This window comes from Barbus barbus (assembly GCF_936440315.1).
Source record: "Barbus barbus genome assembly, chromosome: 30".
NCBI lineage: Eukaryota > Metazoa > Chordata > Actinopteri > Cypriniformes > Cyprinidae > Barbus > Barbus barbus.
Genome location: NC_136758.1, coordinates 19,228,002 through 19,255,218, shown reverse-complemented (window position 1 = coordinate 19,255,218; position 27,217 = coordinate 19,228,002). Strand labels below are relative to the sequence as shown.

General features: G+C 37.3%; 1 protein-coding gene across 1 annotated transcript; it reads left to right on the top strand.

Annotated features, from left to right (window-relative positions):
* Positions 1-761: 761 nt before the first annotated feature.
* LOC306849977 (serine protease HTRA1A) lies at positions 762-26,135 on the top strand. The gene is made up of 9 exons (XM_079385375.1): positions 762-1,448; positions 14,102-14,204; positions 14,317-14,521; positions 22,342-22,536; positions 22,689-22,721; positions 23,706-23,820; positions 23,919-23,976; positions 24,232-24,327; positions 25,517-26,135. The coding sequence occupies exons 1-9, from the start codon at positions 983-985 to the stop codon at positions 25,683-25,685; spliced, it is 1,440 nt and encodes a 479-aa protein (XP_079241501.1). The 5' UTR covers positions 762-982; the 3' UTR covers positions 25,686-26,135.
* Positions 26,136-27,217: the final 1,082 nt, after the last annotated feature.

The window sequence follows — 27,217 nt, the reverse complement described above, 5'->3', positions numbered from 1 at the left end:
TGAATTATTGGGATGTTTTTGTCAACTGTTTGGACTCTCATTCTGACGGCATCCACTCACTGCGGTGGATCCATTGGTGAGCAAGAGTTGTACATTTTTTCCAAACCCATTCTGTGAAGTAACAGTGGGGGTGGGGGATGAACTATACCTTTACAAAATGACAGAAACATCCTTTAAAAGTTATTTCAATTTTGCAGTTTATTTATTTGCTTGCTTGTTTGTTTTATCTAATTCATTCATATTATTATTATTATTATTATTATTATTATTGGGCGGTCGTGGTCTACTGGATAGAGAGTCGGAATGTAACCCAAAGGTCGCAGGTCTGAGTCTCAGGTCCGGCAGGGATTGTCGGTGAGGAGAGTGAATGTCCAGTGCTTTCTCCACCCTCAATACCACGACTGAGGTGAGACCCTTGAGCAAGGCACCAAACCCCCAACTGCTCCCCGGGCGCCGCAGCATTGGCTGCCCACTGCTCCGGGTGTGTGTTCATTGCTGTGTGTACACTTGGATGGGTTAAATGCAGAGCACAAATTCCGAGTATGGGTCACCATACTTGGCCACGTCAATTCACTTTATTTATTTATTTTTTATTTTGGTCGAAAACTGTTACCAAACAACTAAAAAATAAACTGTTTTCGTAAAGAGGTAGGTTTTCACTACGATTTCAGGAACTGGATTTGCATCAGAGACCGCTTTGCTCTGATTGCACATCAGTCTGAAAGAGTTTTCCCACATCCAGGCCAATCACAGCGCTTGTTGTCTTCGTGAAGTGTGCGCGTGGAATCCGGAGCGCTTTTATAAACGCTGCGCCAGCAGAAACTCAAGAGACGCGCATTGTGCTCGTTCCCGCGGCGCACCAAATTTACACAGCTCGGTCCAAAGGGTTTTCCCGCTTAGAGGTAGCTCAGTTGGTCTCGTTAGAAATTAAAGACCGCGAAGTTCTCAATTTACATTCCTTATTTATTTAACTTTGATCAATATGATTTGGATAACTGTGTTCTGCATCTGCGTATTGGTAACATCGCTGCAAACTGATGCGCGCCTCAGTAAACGTTATGTGATCGGCGGATGTCCGAGTCAGTGTGATAAGTCCATGTGTCCGTCGATGCCAAAGGACTGTCCGACAGGACAGATGATGGATCACTGTAACTGCTGCCTAGTGTGCGCGTCCGGAGAGGGAGAGGCGTGCGGCGGGGTGGGTAAGCTGGGGGACCCGGTGTGTGGAGAGAGTTTGGAGTGCTCCGTGACCGGAGGAGTGGGATACTCCGCTTCCGTCAGGAGGAGAGGGAAACACGGTGTCTGCGTGTGTAAAAGCAGCGACCCGGTGTGCGGCAGTGACGGAGTCTCCTATCGGAACATATGCGAACTGAAGCGGGTCAATAACCGATCGCAGAGCCTGCAGCAGCCGCCGGTGCTCTTCATACAGCGCGGAGCTTGTGGGACGGGTGAGTACCTGACCCAAACAGAGCACAGTTTACCTGTTCTTTTACACGTTTATACAGTGGTACAGTATAAGACCTTAAGTATTATATAATAGGCTACTAATGAACAATGTGGACTACATGATTTCACATGATAGAGAATAAATAGAGAATTTCACATGATAGATAGATAGATAGATAGATAGATAGATAGATAGATAGATAGATAGATAGATAGATAGATAGATAGATAGATAGAGGGAAAAAAAATATGGTTGTGTGAAAAAGAGAGTCCATGCTGGCAACAGATGCAGATGACATCTTTGCCGGATGGTATATTCATCATTGGCCTAAATCGTCTGCAATACTGCAATGCACCCCATTTTTATGATCTTGTTCATTTTGTAAGAAAATGCCTTTCGGTCTCTAGCAGTAACAGAAACTATATATGTTTGAGTCAAGCATGTGTTTGTGTCTGTTTCATCGTGTTTGTGATAAAAATGGTGCCATTCTTGCTACATTATTTGGACTATGAGATCCACAAATTCAAACTGAGGGTAAAGTGATCAAAGGCCCAACTTTAGCCATGCATCTTATATATTGCGCAAGTCTCTGCACTCAGTCTTAATTAGTTATTTTAATGGATTTTGACCCTCACGTGCAGTTTGGTCATAGCACTTGCTCATCAGGTACACAAACACAGTCTGACTCATCAAGACCACTGTGAATGGACAAAAACCAGAGCAGCTTGTGTGCTCTTATTGTATGTGTGTGTGCCCTCAGAATATATAGTTTCACCTCTGAAAATGAAGCCTCTCACATCTTATTTTCTGTGTATGTGCATATTTGTGTGAGGTTATTAGAGATGAATTTGAACAGGTTGTAAAGGCTTTAACGTAATGAGATTGCGTTAAAAACAATAAAGTTCCTATTTTATATGCTTAAATGAGATGAAATGTGCTCTCTCTTTATATTTTTCCCTGTTTCTTCATTATTCTTACTGAAAGAGCCTCAATGTATTCATTTTGGCAGACGCTGGCTCTTAAGTTGTTGCTGAAAGTGGATAGTTGTCTTGGTCTGGATAGTGGATTTGTGATAGTGAATCCTCACACAATATTTGGCTCACAAACAATTGTGCTACAATAGTATAAACTCCTTAAATCAGCTGTTGAGTATCAGAACTCCACAGCATGTTCTTTAGAAGATTAAATTTGAGGATACTTTTGGCATAACTCTTGACATGTGTCTATTCTCTGCACATTGGCCTAATAAAGGCTCTAATCAAAGTTCCAAGATGTGAAAGGTCTGTGGCTTCCAAGTCCTGGCCTCTCCTAAAGAAAACACACATGCTGCAGAGCTCATGATGTCATTTGCATCTGGATCTGAAGGCCTGCCTGCTTCTCAGCACACTTCTTCTTCACTTGCTGCAGATTTAGGTCATATTGTGAGTCTTATGCATTCAGCAGGAAACAGATTTAAGTAAGTCATTCAGTTGTCCTCCTGCAAGACTAGATGTTTAAGTCTGTTTTGCATGATTGTGATTAAAGGAAATGGCTTGCACATCGCTAATCCAAGGAGGGGAATGGGAGTGACGGCACCAGATTCGTTCCAGACTCATGTTGCACCTTGAGCTATTATATTAGCACTGTTCTAGAACCTAGTAAACTGCCTTGCTGTCTACTAGAGGGTAAAGTGACATGATATGAAACGTTCTGCAGAGGAACCAATTCTACTCTTGAACACTACTTTGAAGGAATTAAAGGCATCATCTTTGAAAGGATTTACCAAAAAATCTAAATTTGCTGAAAATGTGCTCATCCGCAGGCCATAAAAAATTTAGAGTGTGTTTCTTCATCAGAATGGATTTGAAGAAATGTAGCATTATATTTAGCATTATATTGCTTGCATTGTCCACCTTCTCCATTAATTGATCAACTGGAGTTGTCTTATGGATTATTGTGATTTTTTTTATGAGCCGTTTGGACTCTCATTCTGACGGCACTCATTCACTGCAGAGAATCCATTGGTGAGCAAATGATGTAATGCTAAATTTCTCCAAAAACGATTCAGCAAATTTTCATGTTTGGGTGAACTATTCCTTTAATAATAATTAAAATGCACAGCACACACAAATATAATAGGATAAAGTAATACTTTTTTTTTAATAGAAGTTACTGTATCATTAACATTTTATTTTTCATCTTGAGTTTATTCATTTCACTGAGCTTGTTGCAATGCATTCTGTGATTGCAGTCACTGCGAAGGGAATCTTGAAACGAAAATTTTGCAAAATTGGGCATCTAAAACTTACTTACAATTGTTCCAAAACCTAATGAGCTGCCTGTGAAGTGAGTTTTATGTATAAGCAGTAAGAAAAAAATTAATTGAATGTTCTTGTTTATGTGATATTGGATCACAGCTGTAATCCTGAAATCCCTTCATGGGCCCTGAACTGGAGAGAGTAGTGGGCAGTGTGTGTGTTTTAAGTTCATGGCAGTGTTCTTCTTCTTTTGCATGGTTTTCATTAAGCATTTCAGGCTTGTTTCCCAGAGCTTATTGTATTTTGTGTCTTTGCATTGTTTTTTTTCTGCTGGCAATGCTCATGCTGTTTTCTTTTTTCGTTTTTGTGTGTGTGTGTGTGTGTGTGCATTAAGAACCAAGAATTACAGTTCTTTAATGCAGTGCAATGTATAACCATAGCATTGAAATTCTGTCATGATACACACTGTCAGCATGTCTGTATGTTTCAGGCTTTTACTTGCTCTCTGTCGTGTATGTGCAGTGGTTTATGCACTTTTTATGTTGTGTGTGTGTTAGTTCTGTGGGTTTCATAGGCTCTCAGAGGTTTGTCCTGTCCAGACGTCTGCAGATTTGTTTAGTAGCCCTACAAATGCTGACGAGGCACATATTTCCCCCGTCTCTATGGCTGCTCTGTTTCTCTTTGAAAAGAAAAGAAATCTAATAAAATAGTCTATTTATTTGTTTATTGCACTTTGACAATATTACATTCTCAGTGATTCTTGATATTAACAGTATGTTTTTGTTATTTAAATTTGCACAAATTAATGGTAGCATAATCAAAACTACCATGATGTATGACTACTATACATTTTTTATAATGCATTTGTTGATGTTGTTGTTCAGCCCTTTGTTGTTGCATTACATTAATAAAAAATATTGTTTTGCTTTGTAGTAATGATAATTTATTTAAAAATTACATTAAATTAACACAAATTCATGCTTAATATGCTTAATTTTCTCTATAATTATACCAAAGTACATATAAAATTTGTCTCTAGATGATTGATTTGGTTGAAATATATGTGAGATTTACTCTGATTTTCATTTTCACTGTTGTTTTCACTCATTCTTTTATACTTTACACTGTTTTATATTCTTTCACTTGTGTCTACCAGTCTGGTCATCCGAACCTATTTATTTGTGGACTCTTTCCTTCATATCCTGCTTATAACTCCCAAATAATGAATCTCAGCCTCTTAGATCTTTTGCTGATGATTTATTCTAAAACTCTAAACAGCAGTGACTGTGTGCGTGTGAAGGTATGGTTTGATATGGTAAGAAAAGTATCTCATCCTTTCATTGTCTCTTTGTTTCGATAATGTGTATTGTTTAAATTCTGAATAAGGTTTTGTCCTTTGTATATATGTGTGTGTATGTGCTCTGTTTGCCCAGAATAGGCTTTTGTTTAACTATCTTCAATTAGCATGTTATGAAAGACATGTTTGTTTATGAGTGTAGTCAAATGCTTAAACTCTTTTTACTGATACTAACACGCACGGATCTACAATTAGGCCTAGATGCTCAGTCTAGAAATTAGCCTGTCTCCGAGAATAGAATATAGATTGGCACGTAAGTGTGAATCATATCTGTTATGACTGGATCATGAAAAGAACAAGAAGGGACTCATTATTAATGTTTCATTATTCGTCAAATGCATTTATGTCTCTTCTCACTGCCCTGGAGCCAAGAGTTTCTCCCTTCCCTCAAACTCTTGCAAATAAATTTTCTCCTGCACCTCTCCTTTAGTTTTTGTGCTTCTGTAGTATAATATAGTCCAGTAGGATTTTCCCACAGTAAGGACTCATTTCCTGCTTTCTGCTCACCTACATAGGCCTCGACTGAACTGAAATAAACACACTTCTCGAGTCTGAATTCTTCACAAACCCCGCAGAGAGGCCTCAGACAGAGCTTGCACAACTGTAACTGGACACCATAACTATAACTCAGAGCCACGGGCATGACCTGTTCATCATGTTCACAAGGTTTCATCCCTCACCCATTCTATTGACTTTTGTGAGAACTGTGCTAGCCAGGAGTGAACTCTTCATATGCCAGAACTGTGCAGAAGCTGATTCAGAATAGAATAGAATAGAATAATTTACCCTTCACCTTCATCCACATACAGTTCTGCAGTACTGTTCAAAAGATTTGGGGCGGTAAGATGTTTTTATGCTTTTAAAGTCTCTTATGCGTACTAAAGCTGCATTCGAAAATAGTAATATTGTGAAATATTATTATAATTTAAAATAACTATTTTCTCTGTGAATGTATTTTAAAATGTAATTTATTCATTTTATGGCAAAGCTGAATTTTCAGCAGCATTACTCTAGTTGTCAGTGTTAGATGGTTCTTCAGAAATCATTCTAATATATTGATTTGGTGCTCATAAAGTGTTTCTTATTATTATGAATAATTTCAATTTTTTTGTGGAAACCTTGATATATTTTAGTTTTGATGAATAGAAAGTTTAAAAAACACCATTTATTAACATTCTAAACATTTTATCTGTCATTGCTGAATAAAAATATTATTTAGAATTTTTTAAAACCTACTAACCGCAAACTTTTGAACGGTAATAGCAAATATTATTAAAATTTCCTGGCTTGGGTAGAAGTACCTGAGTTGATTAAATGCAAACTCTTTGAACATCTGGCTAGAAGATTTATTGTGTTGGAGTCTTCCAAATGTGGATATAGTAAACTTTTTGTAACATGTTTAATATATTTTAAAAGTAAACCGGACACTTTTAGGCACCATTTAATATCTGTTGTCCAAAAGTCTTTACTTTTCTTCTTAAACATGCAATATGAATAATTTTTGTATACAGTAAATAATGTATACAGCAAATTTCAAGGTGACTTATTCTGGAATCAAACAGAAAAGTAGAGCTCGTATTAATGGTCCAACCTGCTTTCTACAGGCTGCATGTATCCACCTCCCCAGGAGAGACATCCAGGATCTCTAGGACAAATGTAATTTCATTCTCTCAGACCATATGTTGTAATCTGGCAGTGTTTCAGTGAAAACACAAATGCCTCATATCTGTGCAGACTAAACGTAGGCTTTTGATGTATTGAGTTCAGAGCTGAGCATATTCTTGGCAGGTTTAGATACCAGCCCAGTAGTTCAAAATAAAATTTTACAAAAATTTTACTGAAGTAATTAGGCAGGTTTGCATCACAATGTTTGAACCACAGGTAAGATGTGTTGTGAGCTTGTGCCCTTTTTTCATAAATGTTGAATAAATGGTTAAATTTATTATTGACAGAAATGAGGACAAACCATTGTTCTGATATGTTATAGTACATTACACTCTAACTCTAGGATGTTTACATTTGCCAAGCAACACAGCATTTTACAATGGCTTTAACCGCAGCTCATCCAATCAGAATTTAGAGTTGGAACTCTCCATTTTATAATTAAGCGTTTTACATTATTGGATTACTGATGCATCATTTTAAAGTGGACTTTGTCCATTTTGACCAGGAGTTTTACTGCTGTTTTTTATTTACTTTGATTTGGTAGCTTTTCTCATAACATGTGATTTTGGATTGAATGCCTTGTTTAATGTTGGTCTGGAGCTGGTCAGTCTCACCACATTGGATATTCTGTCACCATAAAATAAACTTTTCTTTCCTTTTCCTGTTGGTCTGTAGAGGATGGTTAGTTGTGATGGTTTGAATTCTGTACTATATGTTCAAGCATTTCATCGGATGCACAACACATGCGAGTGTGAATGTCAACAATGATTTTGGTTCTGTCAGGGTTGATAATGTGATTAACTGTCAGATGTTACAGTCTTGGAGCTCTGAGGTCAAAGGTTACGGAGTCTTAAACCATAAATGCATCAACAGTAGCACTGGTTAACTCATTTTGAAGGTTGCAGTGGAAGAGTGGCCAGAATATGCACTAATAATTTATAAAATGCCTAGAAAGGTTTTGTTCTGTCAGAGATAAGAGGTTATAGATTTGTTTAAATCTTTGTGATCCTCTTGGGTTGCAGTACCTGAGCATGGGCCAAGATGAGACAAGCATGTCTGATTTTATTGTTTCTGTCAGTGCATTTCACCTAATCATAGGTCTCTCTTTCAAAGAGGAAAAAACAAAATAAATGCTTCCATCGCATGGCCAAAGGGTGGATTTGTTTTGATTTCTTTGGCCTTCAACTTTCCTGAGTAAATCTCCAGTGCAGTCAGTCTGATATACGCTAAATGTAAGGTGAATTTAGACATTTGAAGATTGAAGAGTTTATTTGCGTTCCTTATATTCAAGCACAGTTGACCTTTTTAGAGCACCTTTTAGTGTCCTAAACTCTCCATAACAGAATGCAGATACAACCTGAATTCCGGAAATGTTGGGATGTTTTTTAAATTTGAAGAATTTCAAATCACATGAGCCAATATTTTATTCACAATAGAACACAGATAACATAAGAAATGTTTCAACTGAGAAATTTTACAATTTTATGCACAAAATGAGCTCATTTCAAATTTGATGCCTACTACAGGTCTCAAAATAGTTGGGACAGGGGCATGTTTACCATGGTGTAGCATCTCCTCTTCTTTTCAAAACAGTTTGAAGATATTTGGGCATCGAGGTTATGAGTTTCTGGAGTTTTGATGTTGGAATTTGGTCCCATTCTTGCCTGATATAGGTTTCCAGCTGCTGAAGAGTTTGTGGTCATCTTTGATGTATTTTTTGTGTAAAGATGCACCAAATCTTCTCTATAGCTGAGAGATCTGGACTGCAGACAGGCCAATTTAGCACCCGGACTCTTCTACTACAAAGCCATGCTGTTGTAATAGCTGCAGTATGTGATTTTGCATTGTTAGGGTTAGGGTTAGGACTTCCCTGAAATAGACGTCACCTGGAGGGGAGCATATATTGCTCTAAAACCTTTATTTACCTTTCAGCATTTATAGTGCCTTCCAAAACATGCAAGCTGCCCATACCGTGTGCACTTATGCACCTCCATACCATCAGAGATGCTGGCTTTTGAACTGAACGCTGATAACACACTGGAAGGTCTCTACCGTCTTTTGCCCGGAGGACACAGCGTTCTTGATTTCCAAAAAGAATGTCAAATCTGGAATGTCTGACCATAGAACACTTTTCCACTTTGAAACAGTCCATTTTAAGTCGTGGCCTAATGGTTAGAGAGTCGGACTCATAATCCAAAGGTTGCGGGTTCGAGTCTCAGGCCGGCAGGGATTGTAGGTGGGGGGGGGGGTGGGGGGGGGTGAATGTCCATCGCTCTCTCCACCCTCAATACCACGACTGAGGTGCCCTTGAGCAAGGCATCGAATCCCCAACTGCTCCCTGGGCGCCGCAGCATAAATGGCTGCCCACTGCTCCGGGTGTGTGTTCACGGTGTGTGTGTGTTCACTGCTGTGTGTGCACACTTTGGATGGGTTAAATGCAGAGCACGAATTCCGAGTATGGGTCACCATACTTGGCCGTATGTCACTTTTACTTTTAAATGAGCCTAGCCCCACAGGACACAACGGCGCTTCTGGACCATGTTCACATATGGTTTAATTTTTGCATGATAGAGCTTTAGTTGGCATCTGCAGATGGTACGGCGGATTGTGTTTACCGACAGTGGTTTCTGGAAGTATTCCTGGGCCCATTTAGTAATGCCAATGACAGAATGCCGATGAGTGATGCAGTGTCGTCTGAGGGCCTGAAGACCACAGTCTTTGGCCTTGTCCCTTACGCACAGAGATTTCTCCAGTTTCTCTGAATCTTTTGATGATGTTATGCACTGTAGATGATGAGAGTTGCAAAGCCTTTGCAGTTTGACATTGAGAAAGGTTGTTTTTACAGTATTCCACAATCTTTTTACGCACTCTTTCACAGATTGGAGAGCTTTAATTCTGAGAGACTCTGCCTCTCTAAGACATCCCTTTTATAGCTAATCATGTTACAGACCTGATGTCAATTAACTTAATTAGTTGCTAGATGTTCTCCCAGCTGAATCTTTTCAAAATTTCTTGTTTTTTCAGCCCTTTGTTGCCCCTGTGCCAACTTTTTTGAGACTTGTAGCAGGCATCAAATTTGAAATGAGCTCATTTAGTGGGTAAAAGTGTCAGATTGATCAGTTTAAACATTTGCTATGTTCTCTATGTTCTATTGTGAATAAAATATTGGCTCATGTGATTTGAAAGTCTTTTAGTTTTCATTTTATTAAAATTTAAAAAATGTCCCAACATTTCCGGAATTCGGGTTGTAGATGCAGTCTCAGGGTTGAACCTGAGGTATTTTTTATGCTGTTTACTCAACAGTAATACAGCAGAATGCACCTCAGCCACCTGTTTCTGCTTGTTCCTGTTCAACAATAGCCCTGGAAATCAAATTCCCAAACTTTCAGCCAGATTTTTAACCACTACATCACCAGTATTCAAACACAGGCATGAATATTCACATACTGTATATATACATCACCACTCATATGTCTCAAACAAGTCAGAACTTGTAATAATAGACATATAACCAATAAATAAATTAATTAATCAAATGCCACACAATTTTTTTGTTTTACTTAATATTTTTTTTTTTAATTTCTTTGTTTTTATTTGTTTACATTTAAAATGCAATTTACATGTTCATTTAATGACACATTTTATGGTTTACAGTACCTTTTTACCGAAATTAAGGGACCAGATTTACTAAACAGGGCAAATTAGTGTGTGAACACAATCCTTTTAAAAAAAGCAGATGGGAGTGGAAAGTTCTGCTGTTGATCTACTGAGAGTGTGAAAATTAAGACCATGGATGGAGCCAGATAATTTCCATAATGACCTATGCAATCTACCAAGAGCAGAGCAAATTACTGTACAGCCAATAATAAAATGGTTTAAGACATGCTTTTTAAGTGGTTTTCAGCTTTAATAATAATAAGAACTTTTTTGAGCACCAGATCAGCATATGATTTTTGAAGGAAAGATTTGATTAATGGCTGCTGAAAACTTGTGTACATTTAAAAAATATTAAAATATAAAATTGTAGTAATATTTCACAATATTGCTCTTTTTTTAACATTCTCTTTATTAAGTTTTCTACACTGGCAAAAAGAAAAAACTGCAATACAGATTTTTGCATATATATATATACATATCATGTTTTAACAATATATTTTAACATCGCATTGCTATATGGGGGGAAATAAAAGGGGGGGGGGAAAAGAAAAAAAAAACAAGGGGAAAAAAATTAATAAATAAAGGGGAAGGGGCATTAGGGTTCAATTAGTTTTGACAGGTGAAGTCGATGTAGGATCTTGAATTGTATCAGACCATGTCTAATACACAAGGAAGAAGAATGAACTTGTTCTTGTGCTTCATCCCATTGCCAGTCTTCGATATCTATTCCAAGGTCATCTTCCCATGCCGTTTTTAGATGCTCTAATGAAACATCACATTCTAGCTGTGATAATAATTTGTTATATATAATTGAAACTCCTCCTTTGGATTCTGTAAAAACAATGTCTCCATTTGAGAAGTTAGCAGTTCATTAGGAAATGACAAAATATTATTTTGCGCAAAACTGCGAGCTTGTAAATATTTAAAAAATGTGTGTACTAGGTGGCGGCCAGACAAAGCTGAATAAATTAAAGCTGGCCAAGAGGAAGGTGAGCACGAATTATTTTCCATATCACACCATTCTATTGACCCCTCCTGTATTCCAAATGAAAGTGCTCTTATATTACATGCCCAGTAATACAGCTGAAAATGAGGTAGACCCATCCCTCCTTTTCGGTTTAATCCTCTGTAAATATATTTTCTTGATTCTAGGATTTTTTTTGTTCCAAATATATTGGGTAATTATTCTATCCAGATTTTTGAAAAAAAAATACTCATTAATGTAGACTGGGATATATTGGAAAAGAAATAGGAATTTACTAAATACTAATTTTCACCGTGTTAATACGACCTGCTAAAGAAAGAGGGAGATTGGACCACTTCCTAAAAGTGTGTTGAGTACTTTCATACAGCTCATAATATTTTCTTTAAAAAGTGTAGAAAAATCTTTAGTTATGGTGATCCCTAGATATTTAAATGAGTTTACTACTTTAAAAGGAAGAGATGACAGTGTTTCTAATTGGGTTTAGGGTTGATTGAAAATATAACACTTTTAGAGAAATTAATCTTATATCCTGAGATTTTCCCAAATTGATCTAAAATTGACATAATGGTTGGTACTGATTGTAAGGGGTTAGAAATGTAAACTAAAAGGTCATCAGCATATAATGATACTTTATGTTCCTTCCCCCTCTCATTATCCCACTATAGGGCGTAGATGCACGTAGAGAAAATGCTAAGGGTTCTATAGCTAAAGCGAATAGCAGGGGTGACAGAGGACAACCCTGTCTCGTAGATCGCGTTTTTTCTTATCAGCATTTACTTTCCTGCTAGTCATGATCAGAGTTTTGAGAAATATTGTGGGAAGCAGCATTTAAAGTAGAAAGGGAAAGGGAAAAAAAAAAAAAAAAGAAAATAAAAAAAAAGTGTCAATATTTGATTTCTTAGCAACCAGAAATCTTGAACAATTTGAACAATAACTCAATTTACCTTTCTTTGATTAAAAGTCACAAAAAAAGAACAGAGCAAGTTTAGAAAACCCTTTTTACCCATGACATCACACAAAAAGGATAGTAAACTATCTGACTTACCACTTAGCTCCTTTCTAAAAACATTATAGAGCAACTACTCTAATCGAGCAGGATTTCCAGCCTCCACTCCTGGAATCCCGACGAACCTTAAATTCTGTCTCCGGCTACAATTCTCCAAATCCATACATTTCTCCTGCATTTTCTTGTGTTCTTTAGCCATGCGTTCATGAGACTGTTCAAGTATTGCTACTCTGTCCTTCGTGTCACTCAGGGTTTTCCCCATCTCCGTGCACTCATTCGCCGATTCGGCCTGCCCTTTGTGTAAGGCGGCCAGCTCTGGGAAGATTTCCTCTCGTAATGCACGCAGGTCCTCTTTCAACTCCTCTCGATTCTTTTGCATCTCCAGATGAAGGTTTACATTTGCGATTTAATGTCTTTAATCACTGCCTCTCGATGCATATGTAGTTCCGCTCTGAGCGTACTCAACGAAATAGGAGAATCGCCATCATCTTCGTCCATTTTTCTTTCATTGCTTTCTGCTTTTGTATTACGCTGGATTGTCGACTTAACTTTTTTGCACGAGTTCGGTTTCATGTCGAAAAGTTCGTTTTTATAATTATTTGACAGAAATGTAAAGGCTTTGCTTGGTAGATTAGTCTATTTAGCAATAATTGGTTGTTTATTTGAGGAGCTCTCTTCTGTGCTGCTCACTCCATGCGGGCGGAGCGGAAGTCCACATTATTGCTCTTTTAACAATTTTTTAAACAAATAAATGCAGACTTCCTTCAAAAAAAAAAAATCGCATGGACTCCGAACTTTTGAACAATAGTGCATATATATTTGGCATATATTATTGGCATATATGTGTATTTACACAAGAAAGCTAAAAGTCAAGAGTTAGGTAGTTAAATGGATAAGAAAATGATCCTTCCACAAAAGAAGATTTGGTGTTAAAACTATAATTAGGTTGAATAACTCAGGTCAGAATGCACGCCAGCGCCACGCTGGATATGACTTTAATTACACTTGAGCAAACATTATAACTCTTCATAAACCACTCCACTCTTTCAAACACATCTGGCCACAGACACATTTGTCTTTTGAATGCATGCTTTCCAACAGTAAGGTCTTCTTGGGGTCCCTGTGATCCTGTATAATTAAAAGGGCCCCTTCATCATTGCAGCGACTGTCTTACTGATTGGATCAAATGACAGCTGCTGTCGTCTGCGCGTTTGAGTCTGTGATGCATACAAAACAGTCTGACCCTGACGGTGATGAAACGAAAGAGTGAAATTAAAAGAGCAATTTTCATACACTTTATGTATATTACGAGGTTGTGAGTGCTGATAATAAACTATTTTGGTTGAAAGGAAAAAATATATCTCACTTCTTTTCCTTCATGGTGAAATTACAGAGGACGGGAGTCAACATTTCCAGACACGTCCTCCAAGAGACTCCTCAGATCTTGCCCCTCGCGTGTCTGTGTGTCTGTCTGTGTGTGTGTGTGTGTGTGTGTGTGTGTGTGCGAGAGAGAGAGAGAGAGAGAGAGAGAGAGAGAGAGAGAGTGATGCTGATTTACGTAAGCAACAGAAGTCCCATATATATATTTACACAGAAAAATCCCACCACTTGTCTTTTTTTAGTTAACAACTAGTCTCATTTTCCTGTCTGTATTCTGTTTAAGTGATGTCATTTGATATTTTCAGATGTTTGTCTCCTACTGTCCATTTCTTGTTATACATTCTCATTAGATCTTTTTTTGTTTCAGCTATCCATGATAACCCCAACAGCCTGAGATACAAGTACAATTTCATTGCAGATGTTGTAGAGAAGATCGCCCCTGCCGTGGTTCATATTGAACTGTATCGCAAGTAAGTTTCTTTGCATTATCATTAGTCTATATTAAAGAGGAATATTTGACAAAATGTCTCATTCTTTACCTCCGTTTCCATCTCTTTTTCATACTCTTTCTGTCTTGTTTAGGACGGTGTACTCAAAGCGTGAAATGGCAGTGGCGAGTGGGTCAGGGTTTGTGGTGTCTGACGATGGCCTCATTGTGACAAACGCCCATGTAGTAGCAAATAAAAACCGAGTGAAGGTGGAGCTTAAAAATGGAGCCTCGTATGATGCTAAGATCAAGGATGTTGATGAAAAAGCAGATATCGCCCTCATAAAGATTGATTCACCGGTAAGAGGAACCAACACAGCCCTGCTGTCATAGCACATTCCATGAACATGGTACACATTATACACATTTCTTTAGTACCAGAAAAAGCATAAAAAAGTCTTTCTGGTGAAAACTTTATATAATCTACTAAATTTATTTGCATTCCTTTAGACTTTATTTAGACTCATATTGCACTTCTAATTGCAACTCTAGATACACATTCTGACGGTTTTTACTTTATATATTTTGCCTGTTTAATTTTGATGTTTGTTTAATGTTTATATTGTTAAGTTCATTTTATTAAAGCAGCAATAATATTGAAAATATTTATTTATTTGATTTTTTATCTATAATATTTAATGTGCCATCCTGATGTTGACAGTCAACATTTTTTGAAAGGTAAGCACGTTTTGTCACAATTTTTAAAAAATATTTTATGTTATTTTAAGAGTTTCTTTTTTGTACCCTAATCAGTGCCATATATCCTTCTAAAAAAATCTGAGCTGATAAATAGCAGGTAAATATATGACAACATTCAGATTGACATACGGCAGGATTTCCCTTTAGCTTTTCTACAATTTAGCTAGATGCAAGGGTAAATTAGGCTGAGGAAGGTAAAGGCAAGGGAATATATAAATACTTACAGAGAGTGGGAAAGTTTATCAGGCCTCAGGAACAGATGCTGTACTCACTTCATCAGGTATAAAAGTGTTTTTAAGCGCACACACATCCACAGTGACTTGAAGGCTAAAGTAATGCTCCAGAAAGCAGATTGCTAAACTGTTTTAATGACCATTATTCTCTCAGCAGGCACTTAGCATGTTTAGCCCACCAAAGACCAAACATCTGTGTGGTTTGTGTACTGAGGTGGGCAGATTAAACAGTTTTATAATGTCTTTTTACACAGGAAACCACCTCACCATGGTTTATAAATGGAAACGGTTTTATTTTTGATCCTGATTGTTTATACTGAAGAGGTTTAAGCCTGAATTCAAAACACACCAGGCTCTCTTTTAGGATATAGTGCAACATCAAACTTGGCGTTTTTATTTCAGCAATTACTGCATTCACACCGCTCTGTAATATTTGAAAAGGAGACTTTTCATATAACCAAAATAGGAACATTTCTGACCCCATAAATACAAAATGAGCAATGCAATCCTTATAAGGCATCTTAGACGAAATTTTCTATTACCCACAACCCCCTACTCACTCAGGTCAGTGCAGTGCACTGTACAGGCTCTTAAAATATATGTCAATGCTGGCTGATAGACACCAGGCAGCATGTTTGGCTGACAATCCTAACCTCACAATCACTCAGTCTCTTAAACATATGTTCTCCAGAGAAATAAAGCACACGCAAGCCCAGATTGCATGTTTAATAATCTGATCTGGTGTTCCCAAAGAACGCATACTGCTCCAAGATCAGATTCCTTGACTGTTACTTATCCTGATCCCTGCAGCCAAAACAGATCCCACGGCAGTGTCTATAGTCTGAGATGTTTTATGTAGCTCTCTCTCATCTGGTGTTTCTGATGCTGGATTGAATCAATGGGCTCTTTAATGCCCAGCTGCTAAAGAGTTTGCCCCAGTTTGAGTGAGTAAGTGATCCCGAATGACATCATATGGTCATGTGTGTATGTGTGAGCAATAGTGACAGAGTTTGAGAGAGACAGAGTTGTCTCTGATCTCTGATAGAAGACTTGCCTCTAACTAACAGGGCATGTGGGAAAAGTAAAAAAATAAATAAAAAATAAATAAAAAGGGGCAGAAAAGGGCATTGGTTTGAATGGCACAAGTTAGTTGGAGGTCACGCTCTGGAAAAGGATCAGGCACCGCAAAGACACTGAGGAGAATGAGTGTGTGTGCGTTTGTATGTTGGAGAGAACTTGTGTGTGCCTGCATCCCTTTAAGCAATTACTGCAATTTCTTCTTTTTTTCTGATGCATGTTGAGAGGTATTAAGTAGGTCAGTACAGTCAAACTTTCAGTAAGTATGTTTACATTCACAGTTAAAACGAGTTTTTGAGTAGTCCAGCTTTTAGCTATTTAGGTCTGCTAATCCAATTTCTCAAAACAATTCTGAAATGATTACAGTCAAAATAAAACAAGAATAGAATTTTAAGAAGATAAATTACTGCTTTCGAAATCAAACTTGTAAATTGCATGTAAACAATTAATGCTACTTTGAAACCATTTGTGAGTATGGTTTTTCAAGGTATTTGTCAGTTCATGCATTCTCTGGGAATTGAACCCTTGACCTTGCTGTACTATTTGAGCTAATGTTTCAGTAGTTGTTTACACTATAGAAGTAAGTAGGTAACTACAGTGAACCTGCACTTTTGAAAAATACAGCTTGTAAAACTAGAAAAAAATCTAATCTGAATACTCATCACTATGAGAAACATAGTGATGAATGCTGAATTTAAAGAGGTATTCCACCTAAAAATCAACAACATGTTGTTCCAAACCTGTAGAACTTTCTTTCTTTTGTGGTATGTATTTTGAACAACAATGGGAACCACACAATGGCTTCATCCCTTTGACTTCCATTGTATGGAAAAAAGCCCAGAGACGTTTCTCAAAATTTCTCCTTTTATGTTCTACAGAGGAAAGGAATTCATACATATTGGGACCAACATGTTGGTGAGTGAATTATGATAGAATTGCAATTTTTGGGTGTAGTATACCGTTAACTCTTTTTTTTTTTTTTTTTTACTACCGACTCCGAGTCATGGCACCCGAAAAAAAAAGAAAAGAAATTGCACTACTTAAACTACTAATATAAATCAGGTTTGCATGATTCATGGAATCAAACCAAACAAACTGAGAGTTTATATGAGGGACAGAACAGAGAGTGAATAGATTATTCCTCAGCCTGCTTGGCTTTAGCAAAATACAATCATTGTAGTTCATTGTCTTGCTGCTTTGGTTTTTGTTGATGTATTCATAGTTAAAATTGTTACTTCCATGCACCACTAATTCATAAGTTACTCCCGAAAACTGCAAACTTCACAGTCTAAACTCACGCATAGTATGCACATGCCTTGATTTGAAGAGGAAGAAATGAGGGTATATTTCACAAAATGCAGTTTCAGTCATGCAGAATGGTGGATGAACTGAGAGAGGAGTCATAGAGCAGATTATTTATTTTCTTCCCAATATTTTGTCCTTCACACTGTCTTTCTTCCTCCTTCTCTGGCTGTCTGTCTCTCGGGAAATCATTACTCTGTCTGCAACAGCCAGACTTCAGAAACAGAAAAGAGGGGAAAGTGTTTTCCCTCTCAGAGAGAGCGAGAGAGAGGAAATGTGGTTAGGGACTGAAAATGAATCCATATGTATGGGTATGTGGAGAATTTTTTTTACCCACATTCAAGGCAATACTGTACAGATGGGGAGCTCTTGAGGATCCAACTTCCACGATCTGTTGAACTTCCCATCATTCCTGTTCCTGAACTCAGAAGCTCCAGGAAAATGAATCATTTTCATGTCTCAGCCCATCACACATTTAGTCAACTCATTTGTAAATCTCCCATGTCTTCCTTTCCATTCCTCTGCTCTGGTCGTGAGCCAAGGCAAAGAGAAAGTTTCCCGTTTAAGTTAAGAGCTTTAAGGCTTATACGTAGGGTGCACACACACACACACGTTTTCTTTGGATTACCGATGTTCCAGTGGCCTAAAATGCCATCCAGACTACTAATGTGGCTGATTGCTGGTTGGGCCAAAATGAGTCATTTAATATTACAGGGTAAGATGTGAATCACACGTGGGAACAGAGAAGCAGGTTTGGCCATGTGGAAGCAAGAGTGGAAGTGTACAAATGCAAAGAGGATATACATAGTATAAACTACCATGTGGGACAGCGACGTGGAAATAATATGTCACTGAAACCCCCTCCCCCCCAAACACTCAGAAACTCAAAAGTCTAAACTTGCCTCAAGTTTGAAGCATACGGGATCATTCCTGGTTCCAGGCTGATATTTCCAGCTGTTCTGTGATTGAATAAACCAAGAACACATAGGAAGGAAGGAAAATCACAATTAAGTTTTTTTTTTACATCTCAATTGTTTCTTCCAAAATGGAACAAGAGCATAAAATGGAGTCAAGAAGATTCCAACATCTAAGTTTTTTTTTTGTTTTTTTTTCCCAAAAGAAGGGCCCTGGTAAGACTCCTCTGGAGTTTTAGATGAGATCTCATCAGTATTTTTTTTTTATATTCAAGCTACAGCTTCATCTGTCCAAGTATACATATCACAGTTCATTAAATAATATTTAAAGCATTAAATACATGTTTTTGTAACCTTTGACTTTCATAGCAATCACACAATGCAGGGGCTGACTGTGGCCTTATTAACTTGTATATAAAATGCACATTATTGTTTTATTTGTACTGAATGTTTGAGCATGCATATAAATATACTTATTGTCACTGATATCTCAGACATGACCACAAAAACTAAAAAGTCTGAAAGTTAAATCTGAACAAAATCAATTAGATTCAAACATTTCATAACATTTGTGACATCTATATCTGTTTTTATTACTCATAGGGAATTTTCTGAGAAATCCCAAAGACAAAGATTAGGCTAAACTTAAATGAAACATAATTGAGGGTTCTATTAAGTCTACTGATCTTTGTAAGGAGAAACCCCTGAGGTTCCTTTGGGAAGAACCGTCAATAGTTCACTCACTGAAAATAACTTACAGCCACATCCAATACAAACCCACCAAGTGGAGAATTTAGTGCTTGCAAACTGGCGCTTATCTTTTAAAGTGTCTCACAGCGTAGTAGTAATTAGTGGCACAATATAGGATGAGGTGCCTACTGATGGGCACAATGATGACAGAGTGGGACGGTGATCTCAGTATCTCCAGTTAGTCCCTTTTTACTGCTAGTAGTTAATGATGTCTTTGAATGCTGCTGTTTCTGCTTTTGTTCCGATTGTGACTAACTCCAAACTGGTGTTTAGAGGCAGACACACATTTTTAGTAGTGCATGGGAACGTCAACCTGTGGAAACTCTGTGTAGTTCCATAACAACCTTATAATCATAATCTAAACCTTCGACAGACTGTGTTACCCATTTTGCACCAGCATAAGTGCTTATTAACTACTGGAATGGTTGTGGGCCGGGGAAATGTCTGTTTCAGCTCTACAAACTGCTGTTTGATTCAAATGAACCCGAAAGGAAATTAAAAACACCTAAAGAAATAAAATACATCACTACCAATTTTACAGGTGAAGAAACGCTTAGTATTATTTCTCCACCTCGTAACATAAAGGTCTGAGAGGAGTCCTTACACTGTCTTTGCTGTTTTTTCGTGACATGTCTTCATTGGAAATATCACTCCTAGCCTTATCTTGGAAGTCTTATGGCAATGACAAAGTCTTCTTTCTCAAAGTTCTTCTACTGTCTTATTGGCATTGGGTGAAGGTGAGACTGTTTTTACATGTCCCAGATTGACTGGTATTTTCAGACTGCAGGATCAATAACAAAGACACCTGGGTAACTGTCGTGCTTTTATAGGCCAGATGGATGCAGGTGTTTCTGCTGGTAAATGTTTATAAGGAACTGCTGACCTGTAATCTCGCATAGTAGAGATTTATTAGAGTTCATGGCCTGTTATGGTAACCTCACAACCTACTGAAATGACCAACGAAACAGGTCGCCATCATCTGTTGTGTGTCTGAGTAGTTTATGTAGATAAAGCAGCTAAATTTATATATACAGCAAAAGTATAGAGAGAGTGTGTGTGTGCGTGTGTGCGTGCGTGTGTGTGTGTGTGTGTGTGTGTGTGTGTGTGTGTGTGTGTATACTGTATATTAAATAAAAGTATATATTAATTTATTGTTTTTATTGTAATTTATTTTGTTTGTTTTGTTGTTTTTGATTGTTTGCAGCTGTGCCTTCATTGGTATATATAGTACATTACAAAGCATTTAGCTTTTTAGCTCTTGTGACAGTCCTTTTTGATATCTTGCCAATGTATAATCACTGCTCTAATATACTGATAATAGCCTATATTTTGAGTTCAGACATAAACACTGAGTCATCTTTGTGGTGAGAAGAAAGGGCAAGAAATAGGGAAGAGGGAAGTTTTCAGGGTGTTTTTTCCATGTAGATGTTAAATGGAAATTTCATATCATTTCACACAAACACAAAATGGTTGACTAGCTTGCCACATTGAGACAAAATGGCTGACTTAGCTTCTTTGTGGCTATTAAGTGTTGTGAATTCTGACATTTGTGTTTGAAGAATGATCTCATATTTTTGCAATGGTAATCCAATAGAGCACTGATGTTCCCACCAGGCGCATGAGCAGTGCGTAGCCCTTCTTTGATTGTGAAACGCATACATAATAGCAGGGATATAGGCCTATATCACATCTGTGGGATTCTTGATTAGGGTGGATTCCACAGAACTGGAATGAAATAGATTGAGGGTTTAGTTCATGCATTTTGATATACATATAAACATTAATAAACTACATTTAAGAGATGGGAATTACAGTTTATTGGGGTTTTTTTGTACTTAAGCTTGCTTGAAAAGGAAGTTATGAGCACAATGTCTTGACTTCATATTTGAAGAACAGAATCACATTGGTGTAACTTTAATTTAGCCACTTTATCACTGCACATGTTGGCCCCCTAGGATAGAGAGAAGAGAGTGATACATTTTTTGTCTAGTTTGCAAGTCATCGTCATCTTTATCCTCTTCTATTTTAAAACACTGTTAGCACAGGTCGAGTTCGCTGAGAGTTCACCTCGTGATAAAAGCTCAGGATCAGTTTACAGCTCTGAACTTAGTTTCTTTCTTCTCCATTAGGCAGGTATAGCTTAAGTTGAAACTGTACAGCAACAAGGCAGCCATTTTGTTTCTTTCAAAATTTCTTCTTATTGTTATAAACATTATGATTTCTTGGTTATTGTGTATGCTGTTTGATTAGATATAACAAAATATTATTCCAGCCTAACATTAGAGGTAAGACAGTGGTAGTATTGTAGAACATCTTTATATAATCCTCAGGCCTTAGGTAGCTCAGACATTGCACAACATCTAAACCATGCAATACTGAAAATATGATAAGTTTTTTATTGAATACTTCCCTTGTAAACCTTTCAGCTGACTCTTAGGACTGACTGTTAGGAAGTATAGCTCGCACTGCTGTCATCTGAACTATCCCTAAAATACAGAGCCCATATCCATGTACACAAAATGAGAACGTAAGTGCATCTGGTGTGTTTATCAAGCTCAGCGTGTCTGCTATCCACTCTCTGACTCTATTTTTGCTGTCAGTAAACAAAATAGACACCAGTGCGATGGCTAAACAAGCATATTCTGTTGTCACAATGATCTTTCTAATCAAGCCCCTGTGTTGAGAGGGGAGATTCCATAAATGATTCCCCACAGGAAGGGCAAAACAGCATTCCGATTTGTCCCTTCCTGTCCTAAGTGCCTTCTTTTCCGTGATGTCATAAAGATTGCATGGCGATAAGGTTTCAGAGATCTGAATCAGACACTTGATAGCGGATGCACAGAGATGTTAGAATAGAACTGTTTGTATGGCAGTTCAGGAAATTGAAGGGTAGAATTATGGAACGCCTGCATATGAGCATTTATCACATGACTGACTTTGCAATGTCATAAAGTTGCTAGAATGTCAAAAACAGCTGTGTTTGGTGGCCACTATTGGATTTCAGTTAAAGTTATTTTATAAACTTTTGCAGACTTTAGGATTGTGAAGGGTTGGGATATTTCTGTCTTATGAGAAGATACTAAAATAAAGGCTGCATTCTCTACATAACAGACATATATTTCTTTTCTATCTTTCTGCCCAACAGAGTAAGCTTCCTGTGCTTCTACTCGGCCGATCTGCTGACCTCAGACCAGGAGAATTTGTGGTTGCTATCGGCAGCCCATTTTCCCTCCAGAATACAGTTACCACAGGGATAGTAAGCACCACACAGAGAGGCGGGAAAGAGCTGGGTCTACGAAACTCGGATATGGATTACATTCAGACCGACGCCATCATTAATGTGAGCAAATTACTACAACTGTAAATGTTATTTGTTGCTTTATATTTATTTTTAAGTTATTTATTGCATATTTTCTCTCACACATCCATGCACACGCAAATCAAGCCATAAAACAAAAGGGTGTCTTAACACATGAAATGTCTCTTTTACAGTATGGCAACTCAGGGGGGCCATTGGTCAATCTGGTGAGCATTTCCTCATTCCAAAACTGTTGAATAATATCCCATATGAGCATGCATAAACATTACTTATATTTGCACAGAGCATGACTGTGTGGTAATCATTAGGGCCTATTATCCCAGAATGCATGTGTTTGGTGTTACAGTAATGTTACCCCAGTGAGACTAATTTAACATGGTGGAACTCAAACCATCAATCATATTTGTAAGAAAGGCATCTTTTTTCAAGTTTATGTCCCAAGTTAAAGAATCATAGTTAAGGATCTTAATAAACAATGATAGGGTGATTGGGACCCTAACACAAATGCAGGAGTCTTCTATCATCCCAAATGTGTTTATTTTGTGATGTATGTAACCTTCTGACTATAAATTATGCCATATACACTATTACATAGCTACCTGCCAAATAAATAAAATTGACATTAAATATTAATTTGAGTCAGTGTTATTTTAGTATTATAAATGTACAATTATATTATTTATTAATATTTTGAATTTGCTTTATTTTTCTGTTTCTTCATGTACGTTTTTCATGTAATATTTATAATAACTTTATTATATTCATTATTTTAATTGCCTTTTTTAAAGTAGTTTTTTAGTTGGCAGTAGTAACACTGATTTGATTTTAAATTATTTAAATGGTTTTATTTTAGCAGGCTATATTATGTAAGAATATAATAAGTTATGCAAGAGCCATGAAAGATCATGAGATGTGTTTTTGTTTGGTTTACTAAGGGTAAGAGTCAAGTATACATCATTTAAAAAATACTTATAAAACTCATGTCATATTTGGCTGATAGTGTAAGGTTAATTAATTAAAGAATATAAGTGACTTAAATGTAACCATTTTTTGGATGTTACCACCTTATGTACATTTCTTAGGTTACTGGACATTCAAAACATTTCAAAAATGTTTACAGTATATATATGAAGAGCAGTACTGTACTGCAGGATGATCATGTGCATACCTGATCATTCTTTTTCCTATAGGATGGTGAAGTGATTGGGATCAACACATTGAAAGTGACGGCTGGAATCTCCTTCGCTATTCCATCAGACAAGATACGACAGTTTCTCGCTGAGTCGTATGACAGACTGGCCAGAGGTACAACATTCATATCCAGAAATAATATATGAAATAGAATGTGTTGCCTAATTATTTGCTGTGTTGCAATTTTAATTGTTTTTCTGGCTGTTTCACAGGTCGAGGAGTGACTAAGAAAAGTTACATCGGTGTTCGTATGATGACCCTAACTCCTGCGTGAGTACATAACCATGTCCATGCATCAAATGAACGAATACCTAATTTAATAATGTTACTATCATGATCTTATGGAAGATCTAACATGATTATGTAATTTTGTGAGATCTCTGTTTTTATACTCTATGTGATTTATAGCAGCACTGCATTATAATTTGAGGCTATTGAGAGTTTTTTCTAGATGGAAAATATTTTACCTCTTTAATTCTTTGATGAAAACAGATCTGATGTAATTACGTTTATTCCTGCTCACAGACTGTCCAAAGAGCTGAGAGGTCGACTGCGCGACTTCCCTGACATCACTTCAGGAGCCTATGTGATTGAGGTCATCTCTAAAACCCCAGCTGCAGCGTGAGTCACCAAAACTCAAAGTCCCATAATGCCAAGCAGGTCAAGAGTGCAGGTCAACTCATTTGCCAGAATTCATACTGTTTTTACTGGCCACATGCTCTTTGCCGTCATGCTTGGAAGGATATTGTCTTTGGCTCCATCTGTCTCCACATGTTTTAAATTTGTGTTTGAACCCCACCTATCAAAACACACTCTCTCACACACAAAAAACCTGCTGATGTTCATTATTTCAGCTCATCGTGTTTACTGACTCGAGCGAGAGGCATGTAGGGTGCTGAAAATGCATTTAAATTAAAGGAATAATTCACCTAAAAATGAAAGTTCTGTTGTCTTTTATGTACCCTCATGTCTTTCCAACACCTATGAGTCAAACAGGTTTGGAACAACATGATGATTAACAAGTTGATTTACGAGAAAACCTATGACTCAGGTCTTGTCACTGCCACATCATATCCGTGAACATTTTGAGGGTGTCTTGTTTTTATTATATGCTTGTTAAAAATCAAAAGCAAATAAGTACTCAAAGGCAAATTTAGGTTTTGCAGGTTCATATGATGAAATTCCTTGTGCATGAAATGCTGTTTTGAGATAATTCCACAACCACAGTCCTATCCACTGCCCACCACATCCTGATCCATTTTTAGTTTTCCAGAAAGCTTGGACATGTTAAGAACAAGCTCAGATGGCACCCAGACATACAAACAACTGCTTCTTTCCTCTCGGCGCGACACCACTACGTTTATGATTCACAATTGCATAACAGATGATCACCAAATGTCACACTTGCAGTCCAACAAACAGGAAGTACTTGTGACGTCTAGTATATAACCTAGATTGTTACTCTGTGAGAGCATGTGAATGTTTTATTTGGTGTATTATATATTTCTGAAATATGATTTAAAAAGTCATTTAAAGTGATAAGGACTGAATTATGCTTGCAGTATTTGATGAAGCATACAGTTCTACAACAATTGTAAAAATACATTATGCACAGCCTTAAGAGTTGGTTTTGGAAGCTATTTTGGAGTAATTCTGGGAAATCCAACAGTATTTGATTTGTACTGGAGAGGTTTCAGTTTTTGTGACGTAAACTCTGAAGATTAGGAGACCTTAATCAAAATGAACTATTATAGTGCTCTGTAGTCTTCCTCCTTAAATGCTTTTTCCCTCTTCTCCGTCTCTTCTGCAGAGGTGGGCTTAAGGAGCACGACGTCATCATTTCTATCAATGGTCAGCGGATCTCCACCGCAACGGATGTGAGTGCAGCCATTAAAAAGGACACCAATTTACGTGTGGTGGTTCAACGTGGCAACGAGGACGTCATCCTCACTATCATTCCCATGGAGATTGACCCTTGACCCTGAACAGAGCTGGTGTTCGTCAACCCCACCAATGAACTTACCGGGTGTGTCCTCTGCCCCGCCCCTACGAGGACATCTGGCCAATCGTCCTTGTTCTTGAAATGACGGGCTGGGTGAAATCTCAGCCTAAGATTTTAGACTGTACAGAGCACAGTGATGTAGATTCACATTTATTAATGTTTTTATTTTAATCATAATGAATGATTTAGAGGATGCTATTACTGTTTACTGTTCAACATAAGCCATTGGACATGATTAGATCTTCATTACCCAACAATTTAGTGCAGAGCAACTTGAGTTTTTCAGAACATGATTGGAATTTCTAACCATTTTTGTAAAATAAATAGAAATTTTTGTTGTTGAAAAAATTAAAAACCTTTTGATATTGTGCTTTTCTAGAGCATAAATGTTTTAAATGTTTTTAATAAAAGCGTATTTGAGACAATGGCGATGACTACAGTTGAACCAGTAACTGAAAGAAGAAAAATGCTGAAAATCATTATACCATGATAAAACATGGTGTTATGTTATGAAGACATTAACTTAGAAGTTAACTGGAAGTTACAGGTGGTACTTTTGACCTCTACATCACAATATTAGATTCTGTTGAAGTTCTGTTGAACTTTCTATTCATCAAAGAATCTGGGGGGAAAACTGTTTGAAATTTTCCACAAAAATATTTAACCAGCACAATTGTTTTCAACATTAATAATAAGAAGAAATAATGCTTGAGCATCAGATCAGTGTATTGGAATGATTTCTAAAGGATCATGTGACAATAAAGACTCAGAAATGACTCCTAAAAATTCCAAGTAGGGCTCACTGCAGTCCACAACATCCAGGGGGCGTGGTTGGATCCACATCTAGGGGGTGGAGATTGGCAGGTTTAGGGGTGGAGATGGGGTGGGTTTAGGGATCGGGGGGTGGAGATGGGTAGGTTTAGGGGTGGAGATGGGTAGGTTTAGGTATATGTAAGGTGGATCTGGATCCAACCACGCCCCCTGGATCTTGTAGGCTGCAGCGAGACGCTTCTCAAAAATTCAGCTTTGCCATCACAGAAATAAATTACATTAAAAAAAAATCATAAATATTTAAAATATATTTTATCGTATTATATTATCAACTAAATGCAGCATTTTGAAAGAGACTTCTTTCAAAAACATGAAAATGAAATGGCCCCTCTGATCATATAGTGCATATATATCTTTTCAAATGAAGAATCAGAACCAGCTAAAACCACAAACTTTCAGTTTGTTATACATGGCACACAGTCTTCAGCTGGCACTAACTGATGCCAAAAAAACAAAAAAAACAGGAATCAGGCCTGTTATGAAAAGTCCAGAACCTTTGCCAACACTGCCAGAATGTTCACTGTTGTACAGCGTGAGCAAATGATTGAACATTTTGATTAAGTTTCAGTTTGTTTTATAATATCACTCTTGTAGCATGTTCCAGAAACATTCTAAATTGTTTAGGCAAGTGTTGTAAAACCTGATGTAGAAATCACTGATTTTGTATACACAATACAT